The 24,261-nt window shown below is 38.6% G+C and overlaps 1 protein-coding gene across 7 annotated transcripts in view; it reads right to left on the bottom strand.

Annotated features, from left to right (window-relative positions):
* The window catches only part of KLHL2 (kelch like family member 2), a 62,739-nt gene that overhangs the window by 16,217 nt on the left and 22,261 nt on the right, over positions 1–24,261 (bottom strand). For 6 of the 7 annotated variants that reach the window (XR_012633609.1, XM_074905711.1, XM_074905713.1 and 3 more), the window contains one exon: positions 10,895–11,057. Coding sequence is in view for 6 of the 7 variants with exons in the window: in XM_074905711.1 (XP_074761812.1) it covers positions 10,895–11,057 (163 nt within the window). In the remaining variant the exon portion in view is untranslated. Of the gene's footprint in view, positions 1–8,857; positions 8,920–10,894; positions 11,058–24,261 lie in introns of those variants that run through there. The other variant, XM_074905717.1, reaches the window with a different exon arrangement.

Below are 24,261 nucleotides of genomic sequence, written 5' to 3'. Positions count from 1 at the left end.
ACTTATTTTTTCCAAATCAGAATTTTCCACACAGTGTGCAACTTTGACAAATTTGTATTGGAATCCTCCCCACTTCTTGCCACTTTACCCAGGCATTGAAGCCAGCTGGCTCCAGAGTCAGGCAGCCTGGAAACAAGCTGGCTTAGTAGCTCAGAGGCTTGGCTCCCAAATTCCCACTTCCTAAGCAAGTAGAATTCTACTTCTGTATTATTAAAACTAAAATCTGCCTTAAAAAAAAATCCCTTCCATTTTAGGACACTTCTAAAATATCTGTTCCAATTGCATATGAAAAACAGATTTTCACATTTTCGCAACAGATAGAGACAGTTTCTATCTGAACAGCTAAGGAACTGTCCTTGTCTGCCCTGTACCAGTAGGATGGGAAGCTTCAGGGACAAACTAAAAAGACAAAAGGGAAGTTCTTAACAACCTGAAAGGGTATAGTAACAAAATGTTTGGAAGTACAATAAACAGTTCTAGCATGGAGAGCACAAGAAAATAATAAGAGCTGTAAATGTACCACCTTGTGGTATTTTTCATTATGAGTCTGGAGATGTGTATTATACATACACATCACAGCAGTAAGCTGGGTCAAGTAGCACTTGACCTACCTCTTATGGAGCAGATCATCCTGAGTGCCATCATGTGGCACATACAGGACATCCAGATGATCAGGCCCAGTCAGCATGGGTTTATGAAGGACAGGTCCTGCTTGACTAACCCGGTCTCCTTCTATGACAAGGTGACCCGCTTATTGGATGAGGGAAAGGCTGTTGTTGTCTACCCTGACTTTAGTAAGGCCTTTGACACCATTTCCTACAGCATTCTCCTGAAGAAGCTGGCTGCTCGTGGCTTGGATGGGCACACGCTTTGCTGGGTAAAAATCTGGCTGGATGGCCGGGCCCAAAGAGTTGTGGTGAATGGAGTTAAATCTGTTTGGAAGCTGGTCACAAGTGGTGTTCCCCAGGGCTCAGTGTTGGGGCCACTCCTGTTTAATATCTTTATGAATGATCTGGACAATGGGATCAACTGCACCCTCAGTAAGTTTGCAGACAACATCAAGTTGGGCAGGAGTGTTGATCTGCCTGAGGGTAGGGAGGGTCTACAAAGGGATCTGGACAGGCTGGAGCGATGGGCCAAGGCCAACTGTATGAGGTGGAAGAAGGCCAAGTGCTGGCTTCTGCACTTGGGTCACAATAACCCCATGCAGTGCTACAGGCTTGGGGAAGAGTGGCTGGAAAGCAGTGGAAAAGGACCTGGGGGTATTGGTCGACAGCTGGCTGAATATGAGCCAGCAGTGTGCCCAGGTGGCCAAGAAGGCCAATGGCATCCTGGCTTGTGTCAGCAATAGCCAGCAGGACTAGGGAAGTGCTCATCCCCCTGTACCCAGCACTAGTGAGGCCGCAACTTGAATCCTGTGTTCAGTTTTGGGCCCCTCACTCCAAGGAAGATACTGAGGTTCTGGAGCATGTCCAAAGAAGAGCAATGAAGCTCGTGAAGGTTCTAGAGAACAAGGCTTATGAAGAGCACCTGAGGGAACTGGGGCTTAGTCCAAAGAAAAGGGGGCTGAGGGAAGACCTTATTGCTCTCTACAACTACCTGAAAGGAGGTTGTAGTGAAGTGGGTGTCAATCTCTTCTCCCAAGTAACAAGTGATAGGACAAGAGTAAACAGCCTCAAGTTGTGCCAGGTGGGATTCAGATTGGATATTAGGAAAAATTTATTCACAGAAAGGGTTGGCAAGCATTGGAACAGGCTGCCCAGGGAAATGGTTGAGTCACCATCCCTGGAAGTACTTAAAAACATGTAGATGTGGTGCTTAGGGACATGGTTTTAGTGGTGGATTTGGCAGTGTTAGGTTTACAGTTGGACTCGATCTTAAAGGTCTTTTCCAACCTAAATTATTCTATCCAAAAGGCATATAGTCATGCTGGCCATAAAGATATGGACACTTAACTTTATATTTTTCTATTACATAGGAAGGAAAGCTACATTTGAAATCTGTACAACACATTTTATGCTATAAACATCTGTGGCTTAATTCACAAACACTATTTCACTCATTTATATACCCACAGTCACACCTTATTTGGCTTAACTGCCTTTACTAAATAGAATAAACAAGTACAGAAGCAAAGGTCTGTTGAAGTTCCCTCAGATTAAAAACTTTTCAGAGAATCATGGTGGCCAAAAATAAGAGACTGTAACCCATATTCTCCTTTATGTGTATGACATTGTTGAAGACTGCCTAAATTTTTGTTCCACCGTTAATAAGCTTCTGTCATTTTCTAACCTTTTTGAGGTGTTCCAGCAGCTGATGACATTTAATAGCCATTTTCAAAAACCTTTTTAATACTTTGTACACTTTCAGAAATCTCCCAGAGATCTTCCCAAAGCCACATTAACATGTATGAAAAACATGGCCAGAGCTTATCAGTACCAGAAGCTGCAGCTAGAAGGGGAAAAAACCTTGTATTCCCTAGATCTTTTCATAACAGTAATCCAATGTCTATGAGATTGTGAAACAAAACATCACAATCGAGTATCTTGAGTCTCATAAGTGTGTTTTGTCTGGTTTAGGCCAACTATCTCTATTCCACAAACCAGACGATTATATCTATTGTAATAAAATAAATGGAGTACCTGAATCTTTCCGATGTGATAATACTACAAAACCAGCTGGAACCTTCCAGAAATGTAGCTTCTTTCTAAACTAATAATGTCTTGTTTTACAGCAATGGAGAGCATGGGAGCTTGAAAAAAATCTGAGCCTTACATTTTATTAAAAGAACAATGACAATTTCTCAAGCATATGAACAAAAAACATTTAATGAGAAATAGTTTTTAAACTACTTTCTTGAAATTACTACATGATGTAGTTTTTTGGCCTGGGACAAAAACTCTTTGCTAATAGCCTAACACAAGGCACTGGTCAAGCAGGAATCCATCCTTATTCTAGACCGATAGACACAAGCTCTGCCACAGCTGGAGAACCAGCAGCAGCTAAACATTGCAGAATCAGATTTTTATATATATATATATATATATATATATATATATATAAAATTTACTTGTCAATTTTATGCTTAAATAACTGATTTGAGAACACCATGAAATTCATAGCAGCCAAGGTAACAGCAGCGTAGCAACAGACACTGCTACTCAGAATAGAATCATAAGAACGATTCTCTTAACTATGTCCTTTCAATCTCATGCATATGAACGTACACATGCATGCTTCCAAGTCTAGTCAGAGCTCAAAGTTTTAAATCAGAGCACCAGAATTGAGAACACCATATCCCACAGTTAAGCGCAATCCTCATTTCACAACACATGCTAAGATCCCCTAACAAAAGTTTCTTCAACATATCTTCAGCACGATGCTAAAAGCCAAGAAGGTTTGCTGAGTAAAGCTCATCCTCAAAAGACACTTACTCCATAGGTAAACCAATGTTTCCAAACCCCGCCCCAGCCTATGCGGTGAGTGGAAGTATATTATTATTCTTTGGTCACAGCTAAGAAATATGTCAAGGCCTAAGCACTAAGCAAGCGTCTTTCTAGCCCAAGATGGCATACCCCTCCTCATTAAAAGGCTTCACCAATCTATCTTCAGGTTGTACATAACATTATGACAACTATAAAATGCACCCTATTCCAGGAAACATTTTTATTTTGTGAACATCCTTTAAGACTATGTAAAATGTATCCCAGACTAAAACTGAGGACAGACTACCAGCACTCATGCCACATACTCTCTATAGGAATCCTCACGCAAGAAGGATGAGAGGCCTCAGCTGTCCGTAGCCCCTGACTGTGCAAGCAGGGCTGCTTTCTGGAACATCATGAGAACAGGTAGCATCTCAAAGTTTAACTGCAACAGAAGGTCATTCCAAATAACCTGTATTAACTGCCCACTATTTTCAGATCTCTCCACAGGCGTCATAGATGCATAAAAATGACTATCCTAAATTACAGAAATCTCACACTCTGCTACAGGAGGACCAACCCCACCACAGAATTACGAAGCTCCAGTTTTAATGAAGGTGGAGTTTCTACTCCCACTGAAAGGAAGTTCCAGAGTTTCACTTTTCTAATAACTTCAGATCTACATCAGCATCCATTTGTTTTTATGCTATCATTGTCTATTAGCAAAAGTATCTCCTTGACTCTTTTTCCTAAACATAATAACAAGCATAACAAAATAAAGACTGGGAGAAGTTAAACATCCAAATGCTTTTCATTTTGTCTAGCAGACAAATATTTTCAGTGATTTTTTTTAATCTAATAATCCTCTTCTGTACTTACTCTAGTTTTTGAAGCCTTAATCCCAAAATGTCTGCCTCTGGGAGTTCAGCTGTCTGTGACACAAGGCCTAATTCTGAAACAGCACAGCCATGTATCTTTGGTTCAGACTTTTGAGAAAACTTGTTCAGTTGTAAGAAAAAATGTGACAAAGAGACATTTGTGATAAGAACGGGAAAAAAGAAGTTATGATGGCTAAGATACAGGCAATAAGAAGCTTGAAAATTCAAGAGTAAAAACATTGACCTGAAAAGTTATAAAACTGTACAGAAGAAAACAGGGAGTCAGCAGACAAATCCAACAACACTGATGATCCAAGGAGAAATGAATGCAAACTCTTCCTCGCTGGGTGCTTTTACCAGCAGTACTGAGCACGCTACTGCGCAACCTAGTGCCTTGCAAGTCCGGCGAGGACCAACAAATAGCTTCCTTCTCATTTTCACTCACTTGTACCCTGCTTGCAGAGTGTCTCTGAGCACAGCAAAAGATGCCTGAACAAAATATCCCTGAGGGAAGGTTACAAGTTGGACACAGTTCCTGTGCTCTCAAACATATTTAGCAAATATCGCACTCAAGATCTTGCCAGGGTGTTAGATTTTATATTTCTAGGAAGTAATCTATATAAATATTAGCTTCAGCTACTAAACTGAACAAAGATTCTTTAACTGAAGTAGTTTAGAATTACTATGGCACAGCCAGAATAGAAGTTGGAAAAACTAATACAATATTAAGCAACAGCTATATCAAAAATGTGTTCCCTAAAACATTAAATATCTGAATATTAACTCTCGTTAATAAAGGTATGTCTTACTTCCTATTGCATAAAAGGTCAAAAATATGATAGCTTTTTGGATTTGATATTATATTACTCAAAGCCAAAAAGTTTTAATTAAACTTTTGGCATAATAGTCTAAATACAGTTATCACATTCATTCAGTCACATACACATTAGAACTTTTCCAGTAAGTGCATTATGTATTATGCATTACAAAGCTAGTACTTTCAAAACCAACCTGAATAGCTTTTGAATTTTTAAAAATTGATATATAAATAATTTGAATACAATTTCACGAGATTAAAAACTTCTGAGTATGGTTGATTTGTATACCTCACTTTAACACAGTAACCAAGGATTCTGTTGACAGACACCTAATCATATGAGTTTGATGCATTTATGTTTTTTCCTGAAACATCCATTCTTGATAGAAATACTATAATCTCCTGGAAGTGAGTAAAAAAACCTATACTTGGAAAACAGATATTCTAAGAATTAAGGCAACTGAAAGCATTCATCAAAAGCCTTCTTTTTATAAGGTCTAGAATTATTCAAGGTAATAAAAGGCCTATTATTTGAACCTAGACATATGAATTGAAGCACTTAGTGTTCTATTTCAGGGAAATCTTCAGTTTTAACTGTACTAATTGTTAGTGATGCTAATTGGTCACTGCCCATTTTCAAAAAGTTATGAAAAGCAATACAAGCATATGCTTTTTTTCTGCAGCCTTATCAGGATATTTAGTTTTGAATTCTCTTTTCTGTATTGCTCTCATCCTAACCCTGACAGAGTGCTAAGGATTAAGGAATGCAGCACAGAGTGCAATGCAATGAAGTAGCTCACACTCTGACTATGCACAGCATATTTATCTTAAGAGTAAGAACAGAGTGTGCATTGCTCTAAAATTCACCACACAGATATGGCAAAAACACAGTAGGAGTTGAGCTGGCAGCTCATGGTACAGGCCAGCAGGACTCCAAGAATTCAGTGACAAAAAAAGAAGCATAGACAAGGAAAGTGCTTTCTGGAAGAATTTGACAGAAATGGAAGATGGTTTGATTACAGAGGAAAGAGAAGGTTAGTTCCAAGCACAAAAGTAGTAGAGAGAGATGAAATAAAAGAATCAAGTGAGGGTAATTCTGCTGAACTGGAAAAGTCAAGGATGACAGGCTGGAATTTGATTCAGGGGAAAAGCAATATTAGAAGAGTAGTAAAATGACCTTAGCAGACAGAGAAGAAGTTATAGCAGAGACAGATTTACATTGAAGCAAAAGGGAAACATGACGTAGAACAGATTTGGTAGGGAAAGAAGAAACAAAATAGAGGAACACACAACTGAGTAGTTGAGAGAAAATGGTGGAAGAGAGTTAAAGTTGTCAGGTTTGCAGTCACCAGTGAGAGAAGGATACAGGAAGAAAGGAAAAATGTCTAGACAGAAAGCATTTCAGTTTTGCTGAACCTGAAGTAAAAATGAAACATCCAAGAGACACTGAAAAGACAGGAAAAGATCTGTGGCTGGGCAGATAGTACAAGGTGCATGTAAGGAGGCATACCCGAGAGTCACTCTCAACCTCTGACAACCCATGAGTTCTGAATTGCCAAATAAATTGGTCCTACTCTCTGAATGTTTGATGCCCAGGCTCTAATCAAAATATACTACTTTGCTGACTAGTAAGTTCAGCCCTATAAAATAAGTGTTTCTGTTCACTACAAAAAACTTCCTTAAAAAGTAATTCCTCAGCGTACCATCTTCTGTCTCAATTCAAACAAGTCTCCCAGGCACTCTACACACAAAAGAACAGTAAGACCATTGCCACCTGAACAAATTAAAAGCCTTAGTTTTGGTTACAGTGTTATGCTACAAACTTACACAATGTTTTGTTTGCTTTTTAGTAATCTACATTTTGCGTCCTTTTTGGCATCAAGAGCAGTCAAACAAGGGTTTAATCCATTATGTTAAAAATTATCCATTTAGTAATACACTGTCTGAAACGACATGTATGTCAGTTTCCAACAGAAAATGTATTTTGAATATAAAGAAAAAAAGGGATTTTAGCCTTGCACAAATTTAAGCTAGAAAGAACTTAAAATCATCTAGTTTTGCACATAGGCATGATTTAGATCAACCTAAATAAAAAGTTAGTCTAATCAGTTTTTCTAAAGTTGCCTAACAGTGGAGAGTCCATAACTTCCACAGACAGCTTACCTGATCTGTGTTATTTTTAAAGAGCTAGATTTTTCCTTAATATCTGAAACGACTTTAAAAATACCTCACAAGTTAAGCTTATTCATTCCTTTTCATCCTCCTAGCCTTTTAGTTTCTTGACTGAAAGGACTCCCTTCTCTCAAGAGTCCTTGTCATAGGTCAGCCTGTTTTCTTAATATATTCATGTTAGATTTCCTTGGATTCACTTCAGACTATTTGCACCTATCTTAAAGTTTGGTTCAGCATTTTTCACAGAATCACAGAATGGTTTGGGTTGAAAGGGACCTTCAAGATCATCTAGTCCCAACCCCCCTGCCATGGGCAGGGACACCTTCCACTAGACCAGGCTGCTCAAAGCCCCGTCCAACCTGGCCTGGAACACTGCCAGGGAGGGGGCAGCCACAGCTTCTCTGAACAACCTGTGCCAGTGCCTCACCACCCTCACAGGAAAGAATTTCTTCCTTATGTCTAACCTAAATCTACCCTCTTTCATCTTAAACCTGTTACCCCTTATCCCTGATAAAACAGTCCTTCCCCATCTTTCCTGTAGGCCCCCTTTAAGTATTGGGAAGCTGCTATAAGGTCTCCCTGGTGCCTTCTCTTCTTAGGTTGAACAACCCCAACCCCAACTCTCTCAGCCTGTCCTCATAAGGGAGGTGCTCCAGCCCACTTACTGTCTTCATGGCCCTCCTCTATACTTGCTCCAACAGGTCCATGTCTTTCTTACATTGGGGGCCCCAGAGCTGGACACAGTACTCCAGGTGGGGTCTCATGAGAGCAGAGTAGAAGGGGAGAATCACCTTCCTCGACCTGCTGGCCACACTTCTCTTGATGCAGCCCAGGATATGGTTGGCCTTCTGGGCTGTGAGTGCACATTGCTGGCTCACGGTCTTCCATCCACTACTACTCCCAAGTCCTTCTCTGCAGGGCTGCTCTCAACCCACTTATCTGTGGCCCACAATACTGGACTGTTGCCCACAACGCCTCTCTTACGCTGGGGCCTTTTTCCTACCAAGTAATTCTTTGGCCTGTAAACACTGAAGGGCTGTAATTTTTTGGTTGATTTGTTATTGGGATGGAAATGGGTAAGCAAGCAGTGTCTGCTCTCTTGTGTAGAGGTGTGTTTAGTTTTGCTTCCAACCTGCCCTCTTCCTGCCAGTTCTCTCTCTGCACTTGTCCTTACTACATCTGCACTGAACTCTGCAGAGAGCACATAGGACTAAAAAATACATACATATTTTTTAATTCTTCTATTGTGGCTATGAATTTCCCCCTCAGATGTCTGGGGCCCACAGATTCTTTAGTTGATGTCTTAATCTTTTTTTCCTATGCAGGTTTGTACAGAGTATGCTAGTGGTGTTTATATTCTGTGCTGATGCGCAGTAAGCGTGATCATGAAGAAAAATACTGTTTGCTTCAGTCTGAAGATCACCATCTTCTGTGAACAACTACATGGATCCTGCTAATGTGGTAGTTTTAGTACCCATCCCAGATGCAAGAGAATGAACTATCAATTGGCTAAGTGGAATACCACTTATCTGTGGCCCACAATACTGGACTGTTGCCCACAATACCTGTATTTGTAAATGGGATTGCCTTGACCCATGTGCAGCACTTGGCCTTCATGAAGTTTGCACAGGCCCACCTCTCAATCCTGTCTAAGCCCTTCTGGACAGCATCCCTTCCCTCCAGCGTGTCAACTGCATCACCAAGCTTGGTGTCATCAGCAAACTTGCTGAGGGTGTTCTCAATCCCACCGTCCACGTTGCCAACAAAGATGTTAAACTGACTCCTGAGGAATGCCCCTCATTACTGCTCCCCACTTGGACAGGGAGCCGTTGACTGTAACTCTTTGAGTGGGACCACCCAGCCAATTCCTTATCCACCAAGTGGTCCATCCACGAAATCCATGTCTCTCCAATTTTGAGACAAGGACAGCATCAAAAGCTTTGCACAAGTCCAGGTAGATGATGTTAGCTGCTCTTCACTTATCCACCAATCCTGTAATCCCATCATAGAAGGCCACCAAATTTGTCAGGCATGATCTGCCCTTAGTGAAGCCATGTTGGCTGTCACCAGTCACCATATTTCCCATGTGCCCTAGTGTAGTTTCCAGGAGGATCTGCTCCATGATCTTGCTGGGCAGAGAGCTCAGACTGAATGGCCTGTAGTTCCCTGGGTCTTCTTATTTTCCTTTTTACAAATGGGGGTTATGTTTCCCCTTTTCCAGTCAGCAGGAACTCCATCAGACTGCCAAGACCTCTCAATTAGGATGGATAGTGGCTTATCCACTTCATCTTCCAGTTTCCTCAAGACCTGTGGATGCATCTCATCAGGTTCTATGTACTGGTGTCCCTTCAGATTCCTTAGATGGTCTTAAACCTGCTCTTCTCATAAAGTGGGTGGTTCTTCATTCTCCCAGTCCCTGGCCTTTGCCTTGTGTGTCTTGGACAGTGTGGCTGGAGCACTTGCTGGTGAAGACTGAGGTAAAGTCATTGAATACCTCAGCCTTCTCCATATCCTGGGTAACCGGGTCTCCTGTTTCCCTCTGGAGAGGGCCCACATTTTCCTTAGTCTTCCTTTTTTGACCAACGTACCTATAGAAGCTTTTTTTGTAGCCCTTGATGTCCTTGGCCAAATTTAATTCTATCAGGGCTTTGGCCTTCCTGACCTGATCTCTGGCTGCTCAGACAGTCTCTCTGTATTCCTCCCAGGCTATCTGTCCTTGCTTCCACCCTCTGTAGGTGGCATCTTTCTACCTGAGGCCTTACCAGCATCAAAAAAAGGGAATAATTGTTCTTCCTTGTTACCCCCATATACCACTATCGTTACTTCACCATAGAATCAGAATTGCTTTTTCATTAACAGCAGCAAGCAAAACAAGAGCCTAATTTTCAATAATATCAAAACCTGACATGAGCCAGTCCTCTTACAAATATGAATAACACAGTCTTTAAGATGACCACGACAACGTACTTTTAGTAATAAAATTAAGAATTCCATGAAAAGTTTTTTTCAGGAAAAAAAGAGAAAATCCAATTGCAAGTGCTCTTTACAAGGAAAGTAGAATTTTGTTGGTTAAGCTACATGGTTAGTTAGAAGATGCACCTCTATCTACTTTGTGTCAAGGTAGAAGAATCAGTCTACAGGTACCCTTTATAGTAGGAAATTTCAAGTCTTGGTCTAGATGAGTAGGATTTTCAGAAGACAAGTTGATAACACAGTATTCATGGTATGTTTCTTGCTTCTTAGTTAGCGCAGTACAGGAGCTACAGATAGGCCCCCTGTCATGCTCTTGTCTTCTTTCTTGCCCCATGTACTTCCTACAGACTTTGCCTCGTGACAGTTGCCAGAATTTTAATTCTTTCCTGATTTCGCCCCCTAAGTGATGGTGCAAAATTTTAAAAAACAAGCTAGCTTCCTATTGGATTATAAATTGCTGGGACCCTGTATGGCCCTGACAGGCCATGAAGATGCTGCCCCTTTGTGCTTATTATAACTGGTATATCAAATGCATGGTTTCCTCTGGGTGGGGTTGGCTGGGCATGGAACCTGTGTGTGTGTACACACACAGAGATATCAAGCTATATGCTATACTAATGATAACTTGCCTGCGTATGTGTTGGCCTTGTTCAAGAGATCTGTGCATGCATGCATGTCAGCAAAAGCACGAATCCCCAAGCAGTTGATAGGATGAAGCTGGGATTCCAAAAATTCACAGCAAGTCCTTTTCACATCCTGCAGTTGCAAGAGACCAGCTGCTGGGAGCAGTACCTGTAGGAAGAAACAGGTGGTTAATGCCCCGATTTAATTCTGAGTTTATACAACAGTATTCTCAGTATTAATAAAGAAAACAGAATAATTCACTAAAAAAATAAAAGATTAAAACAGAGAGGAAAATTTCAGCACTACATAACTGAAGAACTTAAAGCCCAGCATTAATATAATTTTACTTCCTTGCAAATACCATTCAAGATTTAAAATAACAAGTGACATCTCTACCACTGTGTTCAATGGGAAATAATTCCATAGATTAGAATTCTCACACTTCATGTAAACTCTTCCCAATATTCATTCACAAGCTCCTTTCTTACTGTTCCCAACACTCCATAATTATATCTCATTTCCAAACCTTTAGCATTAGATATTTCTTTCCAGAGTTTTCTAGACTATAATAGAATATGTAAATCTTGTTTGCATGCAAGTGCTGGACACTGTACCATTTTTTAGCATCAGTAATAAGCATCTTTATGCAACTGATTCCAGTAAGGACTCAGCTTCCAAAGCCATCTGTGACCTTCTTGGAAGAATGACAATTCAAGCATTTAAAAGCCTGAGCATATAAAATATTCTGTAACTTGTTAAAGATCTATCAGTAAGGAATTAGTGTAAATGACACATTTGTCCTTCAACTTTCGCAAAGCAAGTAGAATGTAAAGAGAAATTTAAAAAACTATATAACACACATTTTATTTGCCCAGTAAAACGTAACCATGAGATACAGGTGAATTATAATTGTTCCTTTGAATTAAATTCCATACTGCTATCTACAACTTATTTTTCACAATATTTTCATTTTCTGTGCCTTTGACAGTTATTTTAGTGAGACTTCTATTTTAGAACTTTCAAGCGTGAAATTAATGTTAGCTTGAATCTTCAGTGGATGACAACAGGCAAGATTTTAACATGGAAGTCTTGCAACTGTTCATTTACATATAGAGAAAACATATACTATAGGGCTGCATCAATAATAAACAAGCAAAAAATACACCAAAGAATGGCTGCACTACTGTTGCTAATAAAGTATTTGAAACAATTACTTGGGTAGAATTGAAGAGAGTCAAACAAGAAGAAAACTGGAAGAATAAAAAAGCACTGGAAGAACAAGGTAGAACAATTGAGAAGCCTGTGTAACAGTACACAAAAGCTGTAGAATATACTTCTGTTGCTCTTTGGAAGAAGTTTCAATCTTAGTAACTGTCTGTAGAATCAAATATTTGCCATCAACTCTGTAAGCATCTACTACTTTTCTAAAGAGCTACTGTTATTATTTACTTTTTAAACTTTTTTTCCTGAACTATAACTAACAATTATTATCCAAACTAAAACAGATGATATAACCTTGTAAAGCTAATGTCTGCTTTAAATGTCATTTTTTGGTCCTGCTTCTACTATTTATGGCTGTTCCTCTTCCTTTAGCCTGCTATATATGAAAACCATCTTTCCGTTCCTCAAAATATTAATCTGTAATTTGATGCAATAATCCACTATAGCCTCTGGTTTATACATTTGACTATCAATGTACGGAGCAAATAAGAAGGATCATACATTTAACAAGAGTTTGCTTTGAATGTCAACTGTTAATGAAAGAGAAATGAAGGGAAAACATAAATGTGATTGTACTGAGATACACAGACTGCTGCTAAGCAAAATCACTAAAAACTAGTTTAAATCTTAGATAATCCTTGAAAATATCAAATAAATAATGAAATATGTGGAGAAGATCTGCATGTAATAGGCACAAGTGTCAGATAGTTGCACAATTCAAAACAAATTTAGTAAACTTAAAGTTTACTAATGACAAGGTTAAAACAGTATAGTATAGTGAACTCATTTTATTTTAGCGTATGTTTATGAAAATATAAAGATAATATTAGTAATACAATTTCTATTACCAGAACTACAATATGATTAGTTATAGCAGCAAGTGGGTAATTCAATAGAGAATTCTAGGATAAAATATGGTCATGAAATTACATACCAAGAATCAAGGCTAGAAATCTAATACAAGTATTTATTCACACAACTTGTTCCAACGAAGCAAACATTTCACACCTGCTTACAATACAACTAATACAACTTAAAATACAACTAATTCAAGCACGGTCCCAGATAATTTTAGGCATGTTACCAATATAGTCGAGCAAATAAGTCTGAGAACAGTCCTTGACTGCTTAAATAAATTCAGTAGAAAAATATGTAAAATCATCATCAAATCAATAAACAAAATGGAAAGGTGACATTTGAGAATGATATGAAGAAAAGAATTTAAGATTTGTATGAAGTCACATGGAGATGCTTGCTCACTCATATGAACATCAAAGAAATGTTATAAGAAGATCACTCCTCATTATGGGAAATTTACATCAGTTCTTAAAACATTGCAACTGAGTTTGTAATGTTATTTCAATACATTTTAGTTATCTGACAGTAAGACATTTAAGTCTAAATATATTTACGTGTATTCTCTACTAAAAAGGAAAAGAAAGGCAAAGTGCATCAAATTTATCCCATTGAAATTATACATTGCGCTTTGGTTACTAGGCAACAAGAGCTGTGATAACATCTAGTTATTTTCATTTGTACCTATAGAACTGTTAGCCTGGAAACTGTAACAACCTGCATTTAAAAATATAGTTTAATCACAGGCAGATTCACTCTGCTGAAGCTAGGGACAAACTACATAGGGAAAAAAGACCAAAACAACCCAAATATCTCTCAAACCCATACAAAAAAGACTATATTAAAACTGCAGTACAGATTAAGTTTAACTGGTGCTGACTCTAAACTGGTAGGCTATAGCTCAGATTTCTTTCCAAAAACAACCAGTAGAGGGTATCCTAACTTTCCTTTAAAGATCACAAATATTTGAACATGCATACTGCTTTGTACTGCAAGAAACGCAGGGGAAAAAAAAATCATCTCCGATTGCTTATTCTATGAAAATGCATCCTCATCACAGCGGTGGTTGTTTTGATAATCGAAGAAACTGAACAGATTATTATTACAGATGGCAAGTAAGAAATTACATATTCTCTTTTTTGTGTCAAAGTTGTGGTGATGAATCTTGGAATGACTGCTAGATTTCCTAGAGCAGACTGTTTAACCCTTACAAGTCTTTGAAGTCTATTCCCTGGTTATCTTAGCCTGGTTCTCCTTCCTGCAGTGACACTCCTATTTCCAAAGCTGTGTGTACCTGACATGCCAAATACACCTTTCTAACCCCACTGAGACAAAAAGGATTGTGACCAGGTACAAGTACTTGTTTCAAAACCCACCTGCAGGGTCACTTGCACAGTCAGAAGGGATCCACTTAAGGCCCTAACCTTGGGTCCCTGTTTTCACTGGAGTAGATTCAAGCCCTTCAAAATAAATGGATATCAACACATATCTGAGGCTGTTGCCCTCTTTTGTGGCCCTTCAGATACATGCCAGGAATATGTTGAGGGCTGAGGGTACTGATGTTGCCCGTAGCTTTTCTCCCTTGTTTTCCAGACAGCATCATGACTCTGTTCACCCTTGTGCAGCTGGACATATTTACCTCACGTGACCAAAACATACACATACTGAGCTCTGGAGCAAGGAGCAGCCAGTACAGGCAGAAATCTCTCCATTTACATGTGATTCATCCGTTCACAAGAAACATGTTTACAACAGTCTCAGCCTGTGTCACCAACCAACAAACCCCTACAATGGAAGAAGGGTCAGAGGAGATGGGCAAGGGTGATGAACTCTGGGAAGAAGTGTAAGGAATGAGAACCAAGTGGCATAAAGAAAACTGAACTTATCTCAACACCATGGAGGCTGGAAGGTAACCTTTGTTTTAGTTATATGGCTGTACCAGTGAGTCAGCAGGTTGTGTAAACAGACTTCCCTCACATAACTAGTAGAGCGCAATGTCTTCTCCAGCTAGCCAGAGCAGTGGAGGGAGAGGTATATGTGGTTCAGCCCAACACAAAGTATAAAAACCAAACAACCAACAGAAGGAGCTCTGAGGAGAGCAACAGGCTTGAGGTGGCTTTAGCCCACATATTCCCTCCTGATGAACTGGGGATGCCCAACATCCTAACAGTGGGCATATAGAGACCAATAATGAGAATCATTCTTACATGGTGATCCAAAAGTATATTGCAGTTTCTTTATCTTGCTTGTGTTGTGACCTCAATATATTGCTGTATCACTCTGCTAAATCAAAACATAGCAATATGTAGCACCAAATATCTTCAAAACATTAAATTATAGATCAAATGTTAAACCCTCTTTGTGGACTATCTAGAAAAAGCTAGTCAGAGAAGCTGCCCTGGAGTGCCTCCACACTGGACAAGGGAGTTCATCCTACCCAAAGCCTGCTAGATGACCTAACAGACAACCCTTCACAGTGTAGTCACTTCCCCAAGTTCAGTGCCACACTCCCCTTCACACAGCCCCTTGCTCCCACAATTGGTACCACTTTATGCAACACATAAGCTTTTAGTAAGTATCCTTTTAGTTGAAGATGGAGGAAGAAGTCCAGTGGAAGGGACCACCAAGATGAGCAGAGGGCTGGAGCATGTGATATTACAAGGAGAGGCTAAGAAGACTGAATTTATTCAGCCATTACAGAGAAGACAATGGGGAGATCTTATTACTGTCCACAACTATCTAATGGATGGGTTGAGAAGAGTGAGCCAGACTGTTCTTGAAGATGCACAGCAGTGGGACAAGAGGCAAGTAGGAACACAGGAAATGCGTCTAGAAAAAAGGAGTTAGGTTGGTTTTTGTTATTTTGTGTTGTGGTGTTTGAGGTTTTTTTAAACCATGAGAGTGGTTAAGCCCTAGAATAGGTTGCCCCAAGAAGTTGCAGGATCTCCACACTTAGAGATATTCAAAATTCAATGGACAGGCCCCTCAACCTGCTGTAACTGGGCCTGCTTTTAAAAAGTTCAATGCAAAATAAAATTTAAATTGATTAAAGCTTTCTGCCTGATTTAAATCAGTTTGATTCAATGATATTATATTAATCCATGCTATCACCTTTGCACTCCTCTTTGTACTGATAGATTCTCCTAGCCAGATATATTGTGCTACCTGCAGTAAGAAGATGCTTAAGGCAATATTTTCATCTCCAGTATTTTAAAGTTTCCTGGAATTTCTTTAAGATCTGACATGAATTCTTGCTGAAATTCAAATTGATACCCATCAACAATGCATTAAGATCAGTATAATGTCAATATGAAAATAATGACAGAACATATTGCAGTCTTTAGGAAAAGGATCCCACAGCATAAACAAAAATAAAATTTCTCAGAACATTAAAGTACTTTGCAAGTAAATAACCCAATAGAAATCAAAGCAGTGTATGCCAAGAAAATTGAATAATGTGGCGTCTAAAATAGGAAAATTTCAGTCTCTATTCACATGGAGGCAAAAGAAAACAAATCTGTAAAGTTAGAAAAGAGACTAACCTAGGAAAGCAGATGTGCAAGAATCCAAACACAGTACAGTGCAACACAGAAGCAGACAGGAGAGAAAGTTACAACACTAACATAAAATAAATTTCAGAGAGAAGCAGTTATGTTAATGCCTGTCATAAAACAACTCTTGAGGAAATACAGTGAAGTTTAACCTCTATTTCTCAAGTTTAAATAACCATTTCAGCAAACTAAACTCTTTTACTTGCTGTTTATACTACCATAGCATAAGGAAGAAGGAAATTAATAGTCAAAGATCATCTAAATATCTTATTTTTTTAATTGTTATCTACAAGCATCTGTGCTGTAATTACAACTTTTTTAACTGTAGTCTCAGTTCTAGTGAAATCATTTAGCACTGCATTGAAATTATGTTATTTAGGAGTATGCATACAAAACCACTAAAATAGATACAAGTATTTTAACACTTGCATCTGTGGAATAAAATGTAGAAGTTCCTATTTTGGAAAATTCAACTCTGCTAGCATTCTATACATACAACATGTGTATTTAACACTGGAACGGTGCACTTAATGTGCACAATTAAGATGGTGCACTGGGTTTAAAGATGTGCATGAGCTGCAAGTTTAGAACGTGATACCATGTACCTTATAAAATATAACTTCTGGGCCATCTTAACATCCTTGATTTCATAGGCTATTGTACAGTGATGACTTGGATGTAGAAATTTATCCTTTATCTTAATAAGCCTCATTCTATTAAAAATCAGGTGCAGGTTGCAGTTTTATAGTATGAGAGAAAGAATGCTACTAATCAAGATGCAATCCCATTGCTTCACATTCCCTTAGTACAAGACACAAATTGGTAGAGCACCATTTCAGTTGAAAAGCAGCAAATAGTCATGATAATGTAATATTTTGAATGTCTGACATGATCTACAAAATACTAAACAGCTTCCTACTTGGAAAACAGTGTAACAGATTAAAATAGAGTGTAAGGAAAAACTAACTGGTTTACATTCCTGCTTTTTAACCAGCATCATAATCTGTACTTAAGAGCCCATTTCAATTAGTGACATACAATTTATAGAAAGTAACTGATTTGCTCCAAAACTGATTTTAGAAGAGATACCACTTTACAAGACTAAACTAATGATTCAGACAAACAAAATGGTTCATGAAGACAAAACATTTGGGGTGGAGATGGGGGGGTTTTGTTGTTTTTTTGAAGGGGGTACGTGTGGAAATTTTGGAAAGGATTTGAGATGCAGTAAGGGGTTGCTCGAGCACAGAAACAAGATTCATGAAGCAAACGAAGTAACAGTAACTTTAATCAAGTAATACACTATTAACAGCGTCCATCTGATCTACAAGGGAGAACCATGCAGTCTTGTTTGGTTCAAGAGTTCTCCTACATCATCTCCTACAGAACAGTGCCCTAACCACCACCGAACAGCACATTTTGGCTTAAGCCTCCACATAAGAGACAGATTGATTTTCTATTCTGATGGTTATTTTTGTTAACAGTCATGAGCTTAGCCTTTCATATCCTCTTCTTCTGTTAAAAGATACTGGAAATAGAAATGAAACATTGTCTCACTTGGAGTGGAACAGTCTTGAACCTAAAATAATGTTAGTTCAAATTTTAGATCTTTCAGAAGAAACTGTAGACATTTTGATTTGATAGAAACAGAGTTTTCGATTTGAAGTTTGGTCACTGAATTGAAGTATATATATATAGCAAGTCATCTAAAATGAAAGCTCAGAATACTTCATCATACTGTAATTCAGTGCTCACAAGATTATATAGCTGCATAAAAATACCTTCATATTTTCTTAAGGACAGGATAATTTAAACAAGACTAACTAGAGTCTGAACAAAGCCACTTGCTGCTGATATGCTGTCAATTCAGAAACTGGACAACTTATTCTATAACTACAGGAGCTGAAGTGCTAGCCAGTCCAATAATATACAAAGCTCCCCTGCAGAAGGATTAAAAGAAGCTCAAAAAGTTAAGTAGGTGGGATAACACAACTCACACTACATGGTCTTCAATCTTTCTGTAAAGGCTGACCCACATAAAAGATCGCTGTATCAGCTGATGCATTCAGCTAGTGTGCTTCAGCTATAGAATTTACCCATAACATCTCACACCCTCAGTACCAGACCCAACGGATAAATACACTGAGTTTGGTTATACCCAGGATTACTATGATACAAATATTTTTTAAATATTCCCTAAAACTAAAGACATAAATGGCTGACAATCGAAATGTCCACAAGCTATGTTTTCTAAAGTACAGAAGATAACTTCAGGAGAACTAAGCAGGAAGGCACTGAGGAAGGAATTTTTTGTTGGTTTGTTGGAATTTTTTTCTACTTTACATACTGACTAACTTGTAACAAACAAGGCTTGTTCTCCTAGTATAACTGCAGCTTTGCTGGCAATCTTAAAGGGAGGGATTGAAACACCGTTTGCAAAACCCTAAAGCCTGTGCTGGAAACAAATAGCAGTATAACTGGGATCGTAGATTGAACCTCTGCTTTACTATTATCCCATTCTCTGGTACAGAAGACACATCTATAGTACTAGGTTTTATATTAATACAAAACCAAGAACTAAGGACAACAGAAATAGCATGAAGTAGAAATGTTTCATGTGCACGATGCTTGTCTTCAGTACAAAAGTTGTGTCAAGATTAACATCTAATGTGCAATAAATGACCCTTCAGTGGACTCAAAAGACATTTGACACGCCAAGCTTTTAGTGTTACAGTTATGTTTTTATTATAATCTTTTACTTATCAGTTTCCTACAGCAGACCATATTTATATTCTCCTAGAATATCACAAGGGAATATCTTCCCAAAAAAAGCATTAGGCTTAGTGACAAATTTCATAATCATTTTAATCTAACAAATACGTAGGGACAGAATTTCCACAGCAAATGGCATCTCTACCCTCCCATTTGAAATTTTTTTCAGATAAAGGTTTAATGCATACATTTCATGATTTAAAGCATGACCAATATTCAGAAGACAGAAACATTTTCAAGAAAGCCTTTATTCAGCCTCCAGAAATTTCACCTCATGTATAGCAACTACTTGCAAGTAAGAAGGGTCAAACACGAAGTCTCTTCTTTAAGTGGCTTAATTTACTCATAATAAGCACCTTGAATTTTACAGGGATATGGAAGGCACACATTTTTTTGCACAGAACACTTTAAAAATGAGCAAATGACCTCTGCGCTTTAAGTTGGCAAGGGCTGTCTTTCAGGTTTTGTCACAGGTAGCTTTGTGGTCACACACAAAAATAGATACATGGATGCCTACGGTAAAGGTCATTGCTGAGGCGAAAGTAGCTGCTTTCATCTGACTTGACAGAGAAGAGTCTCTAACACAGCCTAACAGCGTGATGATTTTAAAGATCACAGACTCAGAAAAGTTGCACAAGCTGTTCAGACTGAGAAGGCAGTTTACATACAAAAGTACTTATTCATTAATGTCTAGTTAAAGGCCAACTACATCCAAGTGAGGCAGGATGAAGGCACCAGGTTTGTAGAATCAAAAAACTTGTGATCTCAGTCCTGAGGACTTCTGACCTACTCATGGGTCAATGATTTCTCTGTTTCCTTTTCCCCCTCCCTCCCAAACCCCTCAGTAGTCTATTCAAGTGTGAACTCTTTTGGGCCACACCATACTTACGGCTTGTTGCTATAATACCTCTCAGAACACAATCCCAATCATAGCTGGCCCATAAAATAAACAGTTAAAAAAATTTCCAGGCTAGCCTAGAACTTTAGGTTTTTAGCTAAATGTATAATTTGTATAATAATGAGTTAAATCCCTGTTTTCTAAAAAGAAAAAGTAATGTATCCCTCTCTAGTCAATGACATAAAAAAAATAATCTCCGAGTTCCCTTCTGCATGCTCTTCAATTTGCATGTTCTTCCCACCCTATATTTAGAAAGCAAACACCCCTCTGGTGTAGAAACTGAGCACTTCAAACCAGTTCCAAGACCAACCCTAAGTCATACTAATAATGAAAATAGAGGGATAACTATATATTAGACCAAATCTATGGTCTATTCATCCCATATAGTCTAGGAACATCCATCCTTATCCAGTACCAGAGTGCATAAAACCCTAGAGTTGGAATAAATCAGCCACAACAGAGAATGTTTCCTTGAAACATAAGGAATAGCCTGCTCTTGAAGCACAAGGATACATCTTACCTTTTAGAACAGCATGTCTAGTTAGTTAAAAACAAACTTCACTTGAGAAAAACTGGCAGTGCCCAGTGCTTTGCAGGTAAATAAATATAAGGGACAATAAACAACAGAACAAGAGCCTAATCTTCCAGGTTTGAAAGAGGACAATAAAAGATTGCGGTGGTGGCTATGGTTCTGGTTGGTGGGTCAGGGATGCAAGATTCTTTTAAGAGTAGGAGAGTTGTTCAAGATAAAAAGGAAGAAATGGCAAAAATTTGCCCTTCTTAAAAACGTTTTGCCTAGCTCTGTTGCAACCAGCCAAGCATCTCCTTCACACTATCAACCACACTGGAAGCAAGTTTGGCAGCTGGCTCAAGACTTAATCTGTTATGACCTACTCCCTTCCCCAATAGGTGATTAAACCCAGTATTTACTGAAATGAAGTTTCACAGCACTGCTCTGCTTCCATCAGCACCATCGCTTCAGCTGTCTTCCCCTCTTCCAAGAAAATGGGGAAGAGAAAACCTAGGATGAAGGAAAGTAGAACAGGTGAACCCAACCCAGACCTGGACTTCACATACTCTCACCTAATTAGAGATGTAAACCTCAGAGAGTGAAAATACCTGCTTTGAAATGTAGTATATCTAATGGTAACCCAAGGTTCACAAGTAATCATTTCCAAACCAAGCAGCATAGCTAGAAAAGCACACTGCTCACCTTCTGCATCCTAGGCAGCTTCTCATGCATTTTGTAGCAGCAGGCTCTACTGATTAGGCATCCACTCTTAAGTGCATTAATAGTAATACGTATGCACATGTATGGTTTTGTGCACTTTTCTCTCTAGGTATCCTAAAGAAATGCTTCTTATCTTTCAGCATAAGTAAATAACTTGCTCTTTGACCCTTAAAAAGGGTATGTGGAGTCTTTGAAACAAATAGATATTGGAGGAAAAATAGATTCTTCCTTTAGTCATATCACAGTCAACCTAAAGAAGGCCTGAATTCTTCCCCTCTCTTAAATGATAGGTTTTCCATGCCTTTAACAGCTTTAAGCGTTTCCCCAAACTGTGCTATTTCTGTCATACTTCATACCATCCAGCAGTGTTACAGGTCAGAACACAGATTTATACAGTGACATACAGATGCTGCTGTGCCATTTTTTATACTCCTTTTTAAAGCCACTATTTCACAATGAGCAGAAGTTTTTCTAAGGTGACTACAGTATATAATTCTATTCTGGGAAAAGTTGTTAATGTAAAACATAGCAATACGTAGGAGTAATTCAATTTTCTCTTTTCATGCATTACTTTACACTTTCCAACATTAAATTTGGTCTGTAGTCATGCTAGCCCGACATCTAGCTTAGCTAGAAAGCAGTGAAATTTTCTATTTTTGTCTAGTCTTGAAAAAAAAAATCCTTAAACCAGCTTATCACCTACATCTTTTGCTACCTACTTTTCAAAACTAAAGAAAATCCATCCTTCTTCGGAAGCTTGTGACACATTAGAACCATTCTGATATGGTGAAAATCAACTATTTATTTCTGTTTGTTCCTGTGCTCCCTAGGGATTTTTGATCTATTTATTGCTCATCATGTGACAGTTTAGGAGGGACTATAACTAACTTGACTTTCAAAAGGCTTTGATATGGTTATTTCTGGACCACTCAAAGAATTACAGGAGGTTTTTAGAAGCTATGCACAACTCATAAGTAGAATTCCAAAACATACAGAAAATTTGAACTTCCCTTATGTTACCTGACACTAACAAACCAAAAATCCTTGATAGTCTCTCTAATGCTCAGTATCACTAATGACATTACTAAATTGTGGGCTGAAACTGTAAGAATAGCCAGTTAGAGAATATAATATTTTTACAGTCTCAGCCACCACACTTTCAAAGTTTATTCTCTGGGGGTAGGCTTTTTTTTTTTTTACATACATGACTATAAAATCCTTTTTGCCGTAGTGATCTGATACCCATTTGCTTCAGTGCCTCATCTTTTGACCCTTTTTCTAATCCTGTCCTTGATCTGTAAAAGGATGCACCTTGCACAGCCTGTTGGCATAACTGGGACTTTCTACCTTAATTAGTTTTTGGCACCTTGCTTATGCGTGGCTCTGGCAGCCTACATGCTCTCCTAAATCACTCATTAAAGAAACAATATGCAGGAAATGAACAGCTGTTATATTTAGAGCTGCAGTGCTGAGTAAAAGTGTTTTATTCTTTTTATCATTTAAATTAAACATGCCTGTTTAAATCCCTCAGTGACTTCCCATTCACCTCCCACAGTAATCAGAATCATATGCTTCTGAAATGCAGGATTACAGATCAGTATCTCTTCTATAATGTACTCCTGCCTCAACCCCACTTCTGTCTTACCCCATCACCACCTCCATGAGTTTCTGATTCATTCCTTGGCTCTTGCTTAGACCATGCTGACACAGCCAAGCTACAAGCCTCTTCACCGCCTTTGCCCAGAAGTCTCTCTTCCAAATAAGCAGAAATTAGTGGTTTTTACCACCCCCCCTCAAAACATCTTCTGAAGGAACAAAGATTTTGAGATAGAGAAAATCTGTGATTCAGTTCGTAAGACCTCAGTCTCTCTCCAGATGTTCAAGACATTCTGCCTCCCACACACACTGGCATTTGATAGTCCAAGATAGTCTTTTACTACCTCAGAACAATTTTAATTCACTCCTCATACCTTTTGATCCATATTTTAGATTCACCTTTATCTCTTGTGCTCATGCTCAGTTCTCCTTCTCCCTTATGTATTTCTCTTTAGCAACTACAAGCTGGTGGACAACAGTTCAAACTTCCATTCAGGTATCTTTTCATTCTTTCAAGGCTCACACCTTTCTGCCTACCCAATTTTCTTTATGGACAAAGTTCTGGGATCTCGCATTCAGCAAGACCATAGCAAAACAAGATGTTATAAAAATATTCATAAGCTGGAAAATGCCAGCAAAATGTGAATAAAGCATCACTTGGAGGACAGAGACAAATAGCAGCAAGATATCTTCAGAAAGGAAAAAAGGCAGTGATGTAAAATTGTGAACACCTCAGGAAAGACTAGTTGCCATATCCATGCAACATCTGCTTCTCCAGGTTCCGATGGTCCTGCCACCATTCTTCTCTCTGCCTTAAGCAAAGCTACAGCTGTACAGAAACAGCAGTTGCCTTCTCTACAAATTCCTTTTGCTACCTACCTCCTGGAATTTCATCATACCATCTATAACCAAGGGGAGAGAAGAGTAAACAATTTTATCCCTAAATGAAGAAGTATGAATTGTATTTATTCATCTTGGCTTAAAACATAACAGTTGGACTAGATGATCTTCAAGGTCCTTTCCAACCTAGATGATTCTGTGATAATTTGTTACGATCTGCTCTAGGTATAGCACCACACTGCAAAAGAAGGTGTTGAACCTACATGTCCAAGAGACTTTTTAGGATGACAGCCCAGCTCAAGACAGAATCAAGACAACAGCTGAGTGTTTCCTGTCAGCGTCAATCTGTGTGTACGTGTGTACGTGTGCGTATACATGTGATTGTGTATACACCTACTGGAAATACAT

This window comes from Athene noctua, chromosome 4 (assembly GCF_965140245.1).
Source record: "Athene noctua chromosome 4, bAthNoc1.hap1.1, whole genome shotgun sequence".
NCBI classification, from domain to species: Eukaryota; Metazoa; Chordata; class Aves; order Strigiformes; family Strigidae; genus Athene; species Athene noctua.
This window is presented reverse-complemented; position numbering and strand designations above follow the sequence as displayed.